This window comes from Ipomoea triloba, chromosome 7 (genome assembly GCF_003576645.1).
Source record: "Ipomoea triloba cultivar NCNSP0323 chromosome 7, ASM357664v1".
NCBI lineage: Eukaryota > Viridiplantae > Streptophyta > Magnoliopsida > Solanales > Convolvulaceae > Ipomoea > Ipomoea triloba.
Window position 1 is genome coordinate 13,221,057 of NC_044922.1, and position 13,160 is coordinate 13,234,216.

The 13,160-nt window shown below is 39.4% G+C and overlaps 1 protein-coding gene across 1 annotated transcript; it reads right to left on the bottom strand.

Annotated features, from left to right (window-relative positions):
• Nucleotides 1-9,333: 9,333 nt before the first annotated feature.
• LOC116024167 lies at nt 9,334-12,578 on the bottom strand. Its single transcript, XM_031265068.1, has 2 exons — nt 12,539-12,578; nt 9,334-9,959 (listed from the first exon to the last, which is right to left on the bottom strand). The coding sequence occupies exon 2, from the start codon at nt 9,952-9,954 to the stop codon at nt 9,334-9,336; it is 621 nt and encodes a 206-aa protein (XP_031120928.1). The 5' UTR covers nt 9,955-9,959; nt 12,539-12,578.
• Between the last annotated feature and the right edge of the window lie 582 nt (nt 12,579-13,160).

A 13,160-nucleotide genomic window follows, 5' to 3' on the forward strand; every position in this document is an offset into this window, starting at 1 on the left:
CCCCCCCCCCCCCCCACCTCCCACAGAACCAATAACACAAAGCCAAAACAAAAAACAAGAATGGAGAATCGATCACTATAGAAAAAACAGACATAGAACACAAATGAAAAAAGCGAATAAAAAATAGCAACAACAACTAATAAAGAACAAAATCGAACACACACCTCGACCGACAGCATGCACCGGTGGTCCCCTCGCTTGCTCCTAGACTGGACCCCACCGACAACCATTGCTCCCACACAGATTCCAATCACAGACGCATTGACGAAGAAGCTGATGAGTTCATGAATCCAAACAACGTGTGCACGAGCGAGTGGAGACAACTCCGGAAAAAACCCTAGGAAAAGACGGTAAGTTGGAGAAAAAAAAAAGAATTAAATGAAAAGCCACAATGCTAAATACCAATAATACCCCCAATCCAAAATAAAAACAATATAACCAGCAAAAATTAAATCCAGACGTGCCTAAACAAACATCACAATCCGACCGTCCAAAAAACAAATCCAACCGCATACAATGATCCACATGTTTATATTATAAGATCTGTTTGTACAATTTGATGTGGTGTATGTTGAGGAGATCAATACTAGAATATATGCATCATGTTACAACTCAAATTAAGCTTTAATTCTATAGTACTCAGTTTGTCTTATTTTATCTTTCTCACTTTCCTTTTTAGTCTTTCCAAAAATATTGTCCACTTTCCAAAATTAAACTTCACTCAGTTTTTATTTTTTCCATGTTGCCCTTTTAACTTTTCATAAAGTACTTCATATTTTATTGGTGGGTCATAGTTGTAATCTACCATCAAATCAAATTTACTCTGCAAAATTTCACGGAGTACTATGCACCTTACCATCCTTCTTCAATTTTTAACCCCCTTAATAGTTCTTCTTCACATTTTCAAGCTTATGATATTTTATTCCCACCCCCCCTCCCCCTCTCTCTCTCTCTCTCTGTGCATTTCTTTTTTTCGAGTTGCGAGCAACTCTTCATTCCCTTTTAATTTTTCATCATTTTGTTTGTTTATGAAATCAACAAAATGCATATGGTGTTTCTTTTTTTTTTTTTTTTTTGGTTACGAGCAATCTTTCATCCCCTTTCTATTTTCATCTTCTTTTTTGTTTGTTTATCAAATCAACAAAATGCATATGGCATTGATTTATGGAGTAATTTCATATCTTTTGCTCAAATTGCTTTTTCATGCATTTATAGACATCTCTAGTCATGACTTTGATTTTTCATATCTATAGATATCTCGAGTCTTTATTCTTCCATATCTTTTAATTGTCCAAGAGAATACAAAGGCAGTGTGTTTTGCACAAAGCTATACTCCTACAAGTTACAAGACAAATTCATGTTAGTGATAAAAGAAGATGTTGGAAGATCATCAGATGCAAATATTCAAAGTCATCTAACAAAGCCATCAAAGTTGACAATCATCATCAGAAGACAATTAAAGCTCTGAAGATATGCAATGGGCAAATAGCTAATTTAGCTATAAATACCCAAGAAGACTTAAAGACAAGTACGATAACAAAGAGATACAAAATAATACAACAACAGGCAACGAAAAGTCATCTGATTAAGCAAGTGCTATCATTGAGCAAAACACAAGAGAAAATCAAGTCTTAGAAAGAAATGCTTTTATTTCTTTAGAAAAAGTGTAGGAGTGTAGCTTTGTGCAAAACACTCGGGGAAACTAAGTGTAGCTTTGAGCAAGACACTTGGTTGGTGTAGGAGTATAGCTTTGTGCGAGATACTCGGGGAGCGTAGATTTGTGCGAGACGCTCTGGAGCGTAGCTTTGTGCGAGGCGCTCAGGATTGAGTGTAGCTTTGTGCAAGACACTCGGAGTTGTAGAAGTGCTAGAAGGGCACTGGTTCACTATTTATTCTGGGTGATTAAAGATAGTGAAATCCCTCTTTCGAGTGAAAGGAGAAGAGTGACTAGGGAGTCCGTTTTAAAGCGAGTGGATTCGGACCGGGAAGGGTCGCACTGTTTCGGTGGACAGTTCGGCCGGTATCATCGAGTTGGACAGGTTATATGCTCACCCCTAACCTTTCCCCAAGGCCACCCCTAGCTTAGGCTGCCCCGAGGTTACCTCAAGGCCGCCTCTGATGGACAATTTTAATATAATGTCCTCGCAAGTGCACGAGTCAGTGTAGTGATAGTGTGCAAAAGCAAGGGTCGATCCCACAGGGAACTGATACAATGCAATTAAATAACTCGCAAATAATTACTTGAATGCAGTAAAGTAAAGTCAAAACTAGTAAAATTACTTGGAAAAATGAAATAATTAAAACTAACAAAACTGATATAGGAGGTAATTTAGTAACCAATCGGAAGAACAATAAAATACGAAGTAACAACGAAGTAATTCAGCAAAGGATTAAAGACTAGGAACATGAATTAATAACCATTACTAATTATGCAGATTAGTTTAACTTGCCAATCAAATTAAGGGCTCGTTCTAACTGCTATATGACTACTCTGTATGGTGTCCAAAGATAGTCAAGTGTTTTAACCATTCATGTACTTAAGATACTTATTCAAACGGTTAAAACCCATTATGCCTAAAAGAACTTACGGACTACCCGATTTATGAACCAAATAAATAATATGATAAGACAATCAAATTATCTACTCGTTTACCCTTAGGAGCATGGAATTAATAGGCATGATCTCTACTCTAGGAATTCCCTCAATTCAATTCAATTATGTTAAAGTTGATCACCTAGTAACACAATCAATTACTAAAATAAGATCAAAGGATAAAACTTAATTCAATAGGTAAAATTAAACAATTACTACACAATTTTCATGGTAAATTAATCATGTCCCTAAATAAAGAAAATTAACAATTCATTATAATTGACGATAAATGGCCAATGAAATCAGTATTTTGACAACAAGAATTACCCCTCACCATCATCCAGCATTCAAGATGGTAATTAGCATCACATACAGTATGCTTAAAGCATTGCAACACAATTCACAGACTTGGAATTAAGAAATTTCTAATCACAAATACGGAAGCACTACAACGCAAAATAGGAAAAAGAGGAAAGAACCAGAGAACAAGCTGCTGCAAGTAAGGGGTAATTCTTGTTGATCAATTCACTGCTGCCACACCGGAATTCTGCCGTCAAGGATTCTGCACCACCGAATGAATCTACGAACCCGAAAACCGGAACAGCGCCATTGAACGCAACACTCATCTGCTCCCTTTGAAACCCTTTTATCGCCCCCAGAAATAGTCTGGAGAAAATTCGTGTCTAAGAACGATGATCTTGGCCTCCTTTTATACTGTTCCGGTTCAACCGCACCTCCAATTTATTCCGCTGTTCAATCGGATCGCCCATAGAACGGAGCGACTTATTAGTGTTGCGCCCTTCGCTTCGTTTGTTCGTTGCCAACAAACCTGCGGAAAGAAGAAACAGTAAAAGGGGAAAAAGAGTTCTATTAAGTGAAGGCTTAGAATAATGGGCTGAGCAAAATATTACTCCGTATTAATTTAGGAAAATAGTTCGAAATATTAAAAATAATAAAGTTATTACTTAATTATTTAGAAGAACTAAAAATAGTAACAAATACATTAAAAAAACTAATTAAATATTATTTATTAATTATAAAAACTTAACTAAATTACTAATAAAAATAACGGCCATCAGCCTCTCGCCGAGGTCGCCCAAGGCTATGCTACCTAGGTCGATCCCGCACATGCCGATCCTACCCAAGCCGCCTCCAACCGAAGCCGCTCCTGGACGATGCTAGCCTAGGCCGAGACTTTATCTCCAGCGAGGCTGCCCATGGTTAGGGTCGTCTTCCGAGTTGCTCTTCGGGTTGCCTCTCCTCCTTCCCAAGTCGGAGCCCGTCTCAAATATATCCATCAATATATATATATATATATATATATATATATATATATATATATATATATATATATATATATATTCAAATGTGGTCGCTCCTTCTTGTGCGGTTCACACCACTCAATGTTAAAAAACGCATCACAATAAAAATATACAAAAACACCAAAAAACACGCCACACACCCAAAATAATGCACCATAACTCCCCTGTCCCTAATGGTGCATTTGCTAATACTGTGTGGTGTATATTTGCATACCTAGTGGTGTGTTTTTTGGTGATGCGTACCTAATGATGCATATATGTATGGTGCATTTTCTAACATTGAGTGGTGTATATTTATATACATAGTAGTGCGGCCGCACTGACCGCAAGTTAAGGGCCGCCCACACTTGATTATAACCATATATATATATATATATAGCCGCCCACACTTGATTATAACCATATATATATATATATATAGTAAGAGAACGATCTCATATGTGATATACCACATATTGTAAGTACCCAATCCGCATGCCACCATAGATGGATTGTTGAGNGCCGCCCACACTTGATTATAACCATATATATATATATATATATAGTAAGAGAACGATCTCATATGTGATATACCACATATTGTAAGTACCCAATCCGCATGCCACCATAGATGGATTGTTGAGTTCGAAGATCCACGCTTTAGCGGTCCAAAAAAATCGGATTGGAGATCCATAACTTTGTTGTCCGTCTCACATATTCACCCACCGCTGCAGCACAACTAATATGGAATACAGTCTAGAAGTGATAAAATCACTTGAGTTTTTTCTCTTGAAGATGAGATGGATTTCAGTTGAAAGATGAATATCTTGTGAGAATTTTTCAAAATAAAACTTGTGAAATCTTGTAAAGAGAGGTTCTTTTGATCAATTCACTTCATCTCTCTATAACAACCTTCTCTCTAAAATATTTATATTCTTGAATGTGGTGAGAGTAATAACAACCAAGATATTTTCCTATAGTCCAGTTACTCTTTCACCCTCGGGTTATTTAATTGAGAATATATTCTAACTTCTCAATCAAATAAGGATAATCTTTTAAAATACCTTTGAGCAATTACTTCATGTCCAGCTGTAAAAGAGCTTACGAGAATAGCTTCAGGGCGCGTCTGTTGGAGGTTCTGTTCCACCATATCTTCACTTAGTCACGAACTAGCAACACTAAGTCCTAACCTGACATATTCTATTTGCCATAATAATTTGTCAATTACACAAAATGGGATTTACCTTATAAACACTAACAAATTAAACTGCCCCTGTGGCGATTTATTCGACAAAATAATAAAACTAAACTATTTTACATGCTGCGAAGAAATACAACTCGAAATAACTAAACATTATATTGAAAAGATACTCTCTTAAAGTTCATTAAAAAAACCATAAACATAGCATGCATAGTAAAAAGATTAAAGTCCTTTCGATCTTTTAGAGTACTTTGGAAAGGACAATTGTTTTTTATCACTGTGAGCATAAATATAATATAAACATAAATGTGCAGTCCAACTATCAGCTTAGGCTTTTAGTTGGATGGAGCACATGATTTAATTTGGTATCAGAGCCATGCAAAAGGTCATGGGTTCGAATCTCCACGCCACCCGAAAAAAAAGACTATGGTCCACATGTTGCTTGGAGCCCATCAAAGTCAATCGGCCCACACACAAAGTAACCAAATCAGCAACTGTGACAGTGACTCCCCCTCAATGTAACATCTTCTCTCCCTTTTTGGCACAACTAATAGCCAAAGTTCAGATTTCATCATCATCTGGGGTGTGTCTGGCTGACCAGCTTCAGTCCCTAGCAATACGGCTCCAAGTTCAACTTGATCGAGCTTTCTGAATCTGCTGGTCTATCAACTTGTGCGCAATAGACAAATCATATGATGGGAAATAACTTAAGTCCGGGCGAGATTCGGACGGGCTAGATAGAGCAAATCTCAGGAGTGGCTGGATAACTATGCAAGGATTAAGCAAAGATCAAGATCAAATCACTTTGAGCGACTAAGCGAGAGGAGTTTTGAGACAGTCAGCAGGAGAATGAGCTAGGACTAAATGCTAAAGACAGAGGATCGGATGAGTGAGGGGGTCAGACAACCAGGAGGGGTACTGAGAGGTAAAGGCTTACGGTCGGTTGAAGAATAGAGATCACGCTCGAGAATCTTGTCCCTTGAGAACTGAAACGCTGAGACCAACGGATATCTGCAATTAAGAAAGTAAATGAGTGTAAATGAGGGTAGTTAATGCGCTTTACAGTATAAAACCTCTTCTCAATCATTTGGGAGGGGGGGGAGGGGGGGAACATACAAAAGATAGGAGAGTTTGAGAAAAGGGAATCTTGAGTGTTTTTTACATTTTATACTTGGTTTTACCGGTACTGTTGGCCCCCCGGCTGACCACCCATTAGTCAGAAAACCATCATCATAGATTATAGATTTTAGAGCAGATGCAAGCTTTTTGTCTTTGCCGAGAGGTGTGGAGTCTTCTGGCTCATTAGTGACAACTACTACTATCTTTTCTAGTATGACGTCCTTTCTACTCAATCATTCCTTCAACTTGAAATTTTGCAGGGTGTGTGGTTTTCCTCTTTCTTGACACAGGTTTCTGCAAAATAGTTTGAGAATCAGTAGAGTTTTATATCAATCAACATGGTTGGTGTGGTGGTTCAGCACCTCATCCCTTAAGCATGAGGTTGGTGGTTCAATCCCCACCCATGTGAATGGAACATACCATTGAGGTAGACTTTGTCTATATCCACATTTATGGTATAGATATATGCCAACTATGTCAATCTTCAACCACAATAGAGTTGACCCTTTCAGTGCAATCTGGCTTAGAATGATTTTCAGCTTCATCTTTCGTAGCCATCCGGCTTGAGAAGTAGGAATTTAAAATTTTGCAATATTAAGCTACTACTTTAGCTTTGCAACACATGTAAAAAATGGGACTCTCATTTATTTGATACACAGTATAACTTGGGAAGGGACCATGTAGTTTGCCAATTCATCCCTGCCATCTTTTATACTCCGTATTCTTTATCATCCTTTATTATTGTTGTTAACTGAGTAGTTAATTCTAGTACCCTACTACCTTGGATCTAAAATCTAACAATACTCAATACATATAAAGGCAAGCCCATACCAATTTTTGTTTTTTTTTTTTTTTGAAAACATGCATAAAGGCATAACTTTTTTTTTTTTTAGGAAAAACGAATAACCATTTAACTAAAAGAAATTAAAAAATACACTTTGTAAGCTCAATATAACAATCCAATTATTGCTTATAGCTCAAATGCCAATCAAATTAAAGTAGAACAAGAAATTCGATCTAGTATTCCACTTTCAGCCAAATCATAGTCTTCTAACCAAAAGCCACATTTAGCCTCTATTAGGACTCTACACATTTCGAATCAGATTACAATTCTCTCTTCTAGTCTGATTATGACTCTCTTGTATATATACTTGATCTCTTGTATATTTGTTCAACCAGATAATATAATACAAAACACAGTTCTCATCTGGTATCAGTTAGCTAGGGTTTTTCCTACCATGGCCGACGGATCTGTTAATTCTTCGGAACGGACCGTCTCTGATGTTGCTGTTTCTTCGACTCCCTCGGTGCTCAGTTCTTTATCTGCGGCTCATCACTTTATCAGCATTAAACTGACGCATAAGAACTATTTATTTTGACGTGCTCAAGTTTTCCCTTTCTTCGGGGGCATGAGTTAATCGATTTCGTCGACGGCACGTATCCATGCCCTGCTGCGTTCCTTACTGCCGCCACCAAAGATGCTCCAGCCACCCCCAATCCGGCATATGCTCCCTAGGTTTGCCAAGATCAAGCCCTATTGTCCATGCTTGTGTCATCCCTATCTTATGAAACTATGCCTCTTGCTCTCGGTCGTGACACCAGTAAAGATGTTTGGGATGCTATTGAGACTTCTTTGGCTTCATCTTCCCACGCACGAACTCTGCATATTCTTGGACAACTGCACAGTTTGAGGCAAGGTGACTCCTCCGTCGCCGATTACATCAGTCGTGCCAGTGTTATTGTTGAAGATTTGGCCCTTGCCAAACGACCGGTCAGCCTCGTCGATCAGAACCTCTATGTATTTAGAGGGTTACGTCCGGAGTTCAAAGCTTTAACAGCGTCGCTCAATGTCCGTGGACAGCCGGTTACGTTGCAAGAATTAGCTGATTACCTTGCGCTCAGGAGTTTATTGCCGGCGACGATTTCGGAGGTTCTCCGCCGGCTGCCTTCGCTGCACAGAGAGGTCGCCATCCGGCTCGTGGAGTGCAGCAGTATGGTCTCGGCGGTCAGTCGTCACACGGCGGCGGCTGCTCTTCTGGACAGCAGTACGCCGGCGCGGGGTCTAGGCAGCAGTTCGGCGCTGCTGGTTTCTCGCATGGCGGTGGCGGTAGGTCTTCTCGTAGTAGGGGGCGTGGCAGAGGAAATAATTGGAGGCCCAAATGTCAGTTGTGTGGTGTTTTGGGCCATATTGCCCCAAATTGTTTTCAATTTATGCGAAACAATAACAATCCACAAGCCCACATGATTTATCAGGCGTCACCCTCCATCGTTGAGCCCAATACACAGACTTGGTTTCCGGACACTGGGGCTACGAATCATGCCACCCCGGACTTAGCCTCTCTCTCCGCGTCTGCTGAATATAGTGGTGATGACACATTGCGTGTCGGTAATGGTATGGGTTTAAATATTAGTCATATTGGTCATGCATCTTTTACTACCCGATCTAGGTCTTTTCAATTATCTAATGTCCTTTGTGTTCCTCAGTTGTCCAATTCCTTATTATCTGTTCAGAAATTTACATCAGATAATAATGTATTTTTTGAGTTTCACCCTTCGTTTTTTCTTGTGAAGGATTCCATCTCCAAGGAAGTTCTTCTACGGGGCAATAGTTCTGGAGGGCTTTACACACTCCCGGTCTCGGTTTCCAGTCCAACTGCTTTTCTGGCTGCTCGTGCCTCTCCTTCTATTTGGCATAGTCGTTTAGGGCATCCTCATTCTCGTGTCCTTAGTCGCATTCTTCCACATTGTTCGGTTAGTAGGTCTAGTTCCAATATTCGTTGCAATAATTTAATTTATGTAATGCGTGTCAGCTAGGAAAATCTGCGCATTTTCCCCTGCCACGTGTTGAGCCTTCTAGTTCGGCTGTTCTTGATTTAATATATACTGATATTTGGGGTCCTGCTCCTTTGTTATCCACAAATGGTTTTCGTTACTTTGTCCTTTTCGTTGATGATTACTCTCGTTATGTTTGGTTTTTCCCTATGAAACTAAAATCTGATCTATATGCTATTTTCGATAAGTTTCGTTCTCTAGTCGAGCGGTCTTTTAATCGGAAGATTAAGGCTGTTCAGTCTGATTTGGGTGCTGAATATAAAAAATTGCATCACACATTTGTTCAGTTAGGGATCAATCATTGTCAGTCCTGTGTTTATACTCGCCCTCCTTACATCCCAGTCCAATCCTCGAACAAACCTTCGTGCCTTACTTGCTTCATTAGGTACAATCTCCTGAGCGAAACGCATTAGTTCCACGTACTGGTCATGATATTCTTCGATTGTTGCTCCCTTCTGTTTTAGCCGTAGAAATTCCTCGCATTTAATCCCTCTAATACGCTCGGTGTAGAACTGTCCCCTCAGTTCCTCCTTGAATTCTTCCCAACCAAACTCTGGGTCTTGTAGAAGATCAGGTCCTTCTGATGTCCACCAGTTGTCTGCAGCTTTCGTTAAATAATAGACCGCGGAAGGTACTCGTTGATTTGCAGGGCAATCCACTGCGTTGAGCAGTTTGTCAAACGTCCGGATCCACTCCTCTAAAATAACCGGATCTTTTTCTCCCGCATAGTGTGGTGGTTGTCGGCTTGCTATCGCCTTCGCATAATCGACTCGTGGTTGTCCTTGGTTCTGGTTCTGGGTTTGCTGAGCCATCATGAACTCAGCCATTCGCTCCATCGCTTGGGCCATACGATCAATTGCAGAGACGTTCTCGTTGCTACTGGTAGGCATGTTGCGTCTTGGAGGCATTTTCACTGGACGATAGATCCAAATTAGTATCCGAAGTATAAGAGTCCTCAAGGGTTAGCTAGTTAGGCAGTCAGTATAGCACCTACTTAAGTCCTATACAACGTCCCCTAACATTCACTTTATCATACCCGCTAAGCAGGGGTTTCTACCTCAGCATAGGGATAATTAACGCATTACGCTAGCCAGCTTACTCACAATAATCCCATGCAAGGATTAACACATGCAAGAAATCACGAACATTGATCATATTATTCAACAACCAGAATCGTAAGATTCTGTAGAGTAAAAGTAAAATACCCCCTTTTATGCTGCCGGACTTTCGTTCCAACTCTGCTCCAAAGCTTATGCTCATGATACCGTAACAACGACTTAAGTTAATCTCTACGAACCTAAGCTGACTTGAAACTTGAACTCAACCTAGGCTCGGACTTAGGCTTCGATCTAATTCCCGAAGGTTCAACCTGGCTCTGATACCAACTTGTAACACCCCGGCTCGGCTATACCGTACATCCGGAGTAGTTACCGCCACACCTAGACTAAACCCAGCCAAGACCAGACAGAGTTCACTCTAGGTGCACAGGCTAACAAGAAAACTATTTCACATCATCATCATCATTACCCAACATATCTTCATACATATATATATAGGTGAGCAAAAGGGGTAGCTACACTAACTACCAGAATATATACAAGAGTTTAATTACAACTTACTAGCCAGCTAAGTTCATCATGGCTACAAAAGATACATGTACACAAAAAAAAAGGGTTCCTCCCATAACCTTTCTAATCAGTCATCCTCTTCTAAGGGGCGGTACTCCGGTTCGGAGTACGTCCCCCATACAAGATGCCAGTTGCCCGCAACCCAGGTGAGATGATCCAGGAAGTAACTAGGAGTGTACATCATGGACCACTCATCCCAATGTTCCGAAGGAGCGAGATTCCACGGACAGGGATAAAAGACAACAAATTCTAAGGGATCACTCCCTTCCAACACCTCTACCGGAAAAGACCCAAACCTAGACCTGGCCCCATCCAGAAAATTTGGCTGGCTACTGCGAACCGGGATACGAGAGGGTGTAGTTGGGTAAGTCGGAGGAGGACTGTACGGTGGGGAAGGAATAGCAGGAACATAAGCCGGAGCTGGAGAGTCAGGAGCGAATCCAGGAGCATACGGGTCGACATCAACTAAGTACTGTACATAAACATCATGATCGTAGATAGGGAACTCCAACTCGGAAGGATCCGAGTCAGGTGGGCTACACGAGCCTACCCTAGACATCTGTTAAGAACACAACGAAGTGTAGTTAGCACGACGGCTAAGTAAGGAAATCCATTTGTCACTTAAAAGTAGACAAAGGTTTGAAAACATAGATAATCTAAAAGCTTTATAAAGTTTTACCATGATTTGAAAATCTGCCTGTAACGAAACGATTTATAGATAGTATAATAGCGTATAAACGTTAAATCATATAAAGCTTTTCTCAAATAAGAATGAAGTCATAACTTGCCACTCAAAATAATTTTCATGCCCTTTTCAGACAAGTTTGCAAAATTTCACATTTCCAGGAATTTCATCATTTGCAAATAGAACCGCAGCTCTATAATAATCTGAACCGCAGCTCAGAGAAACAATAATTTTCATACTCAAAAATTTTCCACTTAGTTTCCCCTGAGTAAGCACTTTGAACATTTCTCAATTCTCCTTCTCAAACCTTGAGCAGTGTCATTTCCCTGCCTTCCCGTCGGTCTCCTTATCCCAACCTAGGGCCATGGCACTCCAGCCCTCCCATAGGTCCAACCTTATTCCAACCCCGGGCCGTGGCGTTTAAGCCTTCCCGAAGGTCCCCACCTTATTCCAGAAACTAAGGGTTTGAAAACATTTTTCTTTTTCTTTCCTGGAATCAAATAGTATTTTCAAAATAATTTATTTCATCCAAATATGGTTGTGACATCCCAAAATTTCGTCACTAGTTTTGTTACAAAAAAAAAATATTTTTGTCAAAATTGATTTTGACAGTTTCTGTCCAGAAATTTCAGTTTTGCGCAGTCCGAAAGATTGAGCCGTTAAAAATAGTTCCCGAACTCTTTTTCACTTGAAATTTTTATGGTAGAACCCTAACTCATAGTACTTGATGTTCATAAAAAGTTTTGGTCACCTAGGTTCACGAATTTACACAGAAAATTCCATTTTTGCCCTTGGCAGTGTGCTGTCCAGCATTTTTCCTTCTCTGGACCAGTTTTGGGAAAAATTCCGAAAACCATACTTATACTACTCCAAAAATTATGAAAGTTTATATGCGGCTTCTACACTTATAGAACTACATGTATAAAAAAAATTGGACCAAAATAATTTACCGATTTTTCCCTGAAATTCACGGAAGTTACTGACAGAAATCTGTCCTGATTTCCTTTCTCTATTTCCACAAGTATAAGCTTATATAGACATAAATACAACATATACAAGCATATCCAAGCTATGAACTTGTATACGAAAATATTCCCAAAGCTCCAAAAACACCATATTTCAACTAAAATCAATTATCCAAATTCAAGTGACTAATTCCAACTTAAGGGAATTCCTTACCTCACAAGTGTGTAATATCACCGTAAAAGTAGTCTTGAACCTTTATCCCCAAGTTTCACCGAAAAACCCTAGGTAGAATACACCACCATAACAACATATTTAAGAAATCTTTACCTACAATCAAGTTCTAGGGAAGAAATCAAGACTTTTTAACTGAATAATATTGAAATCTTACCTAACAAATTGGAGAGTTGTGTACAAGCTTGGCTATGGTTTTAATGGAGGAAAATGGTGGAAGTCACCTCTCTTTCTCTCTTTTGAAATTCAGCCAAGGAAGAAGAAGAAGAAGAACAAATGGAATAAATTGGCTTTGGGTATTCTTCCTTTTGAGGTAAGATGTTTTTATGGGGAAAAAAAAATAGAATAAAATAATGAAGTATTTTCAAACTTATCAGTTGGGGTCCAAACAGATAAAGTTTCGGTAGAAAATAATCTGGATAGAATAATTCTCGAAACCAAAAATTTATTCCAGACTAACCCTCAAAATTGGGCTAGGTTCGGTACACCGCGAAATTTTAGCGATGTACGATCAAAATAAATTTTCGCTGCTATGGGCTGATTTAATTGAATAGGAAGTTCAAGAATAATAATATGGTGTCTAATAATCCATTTCCTAGGATAA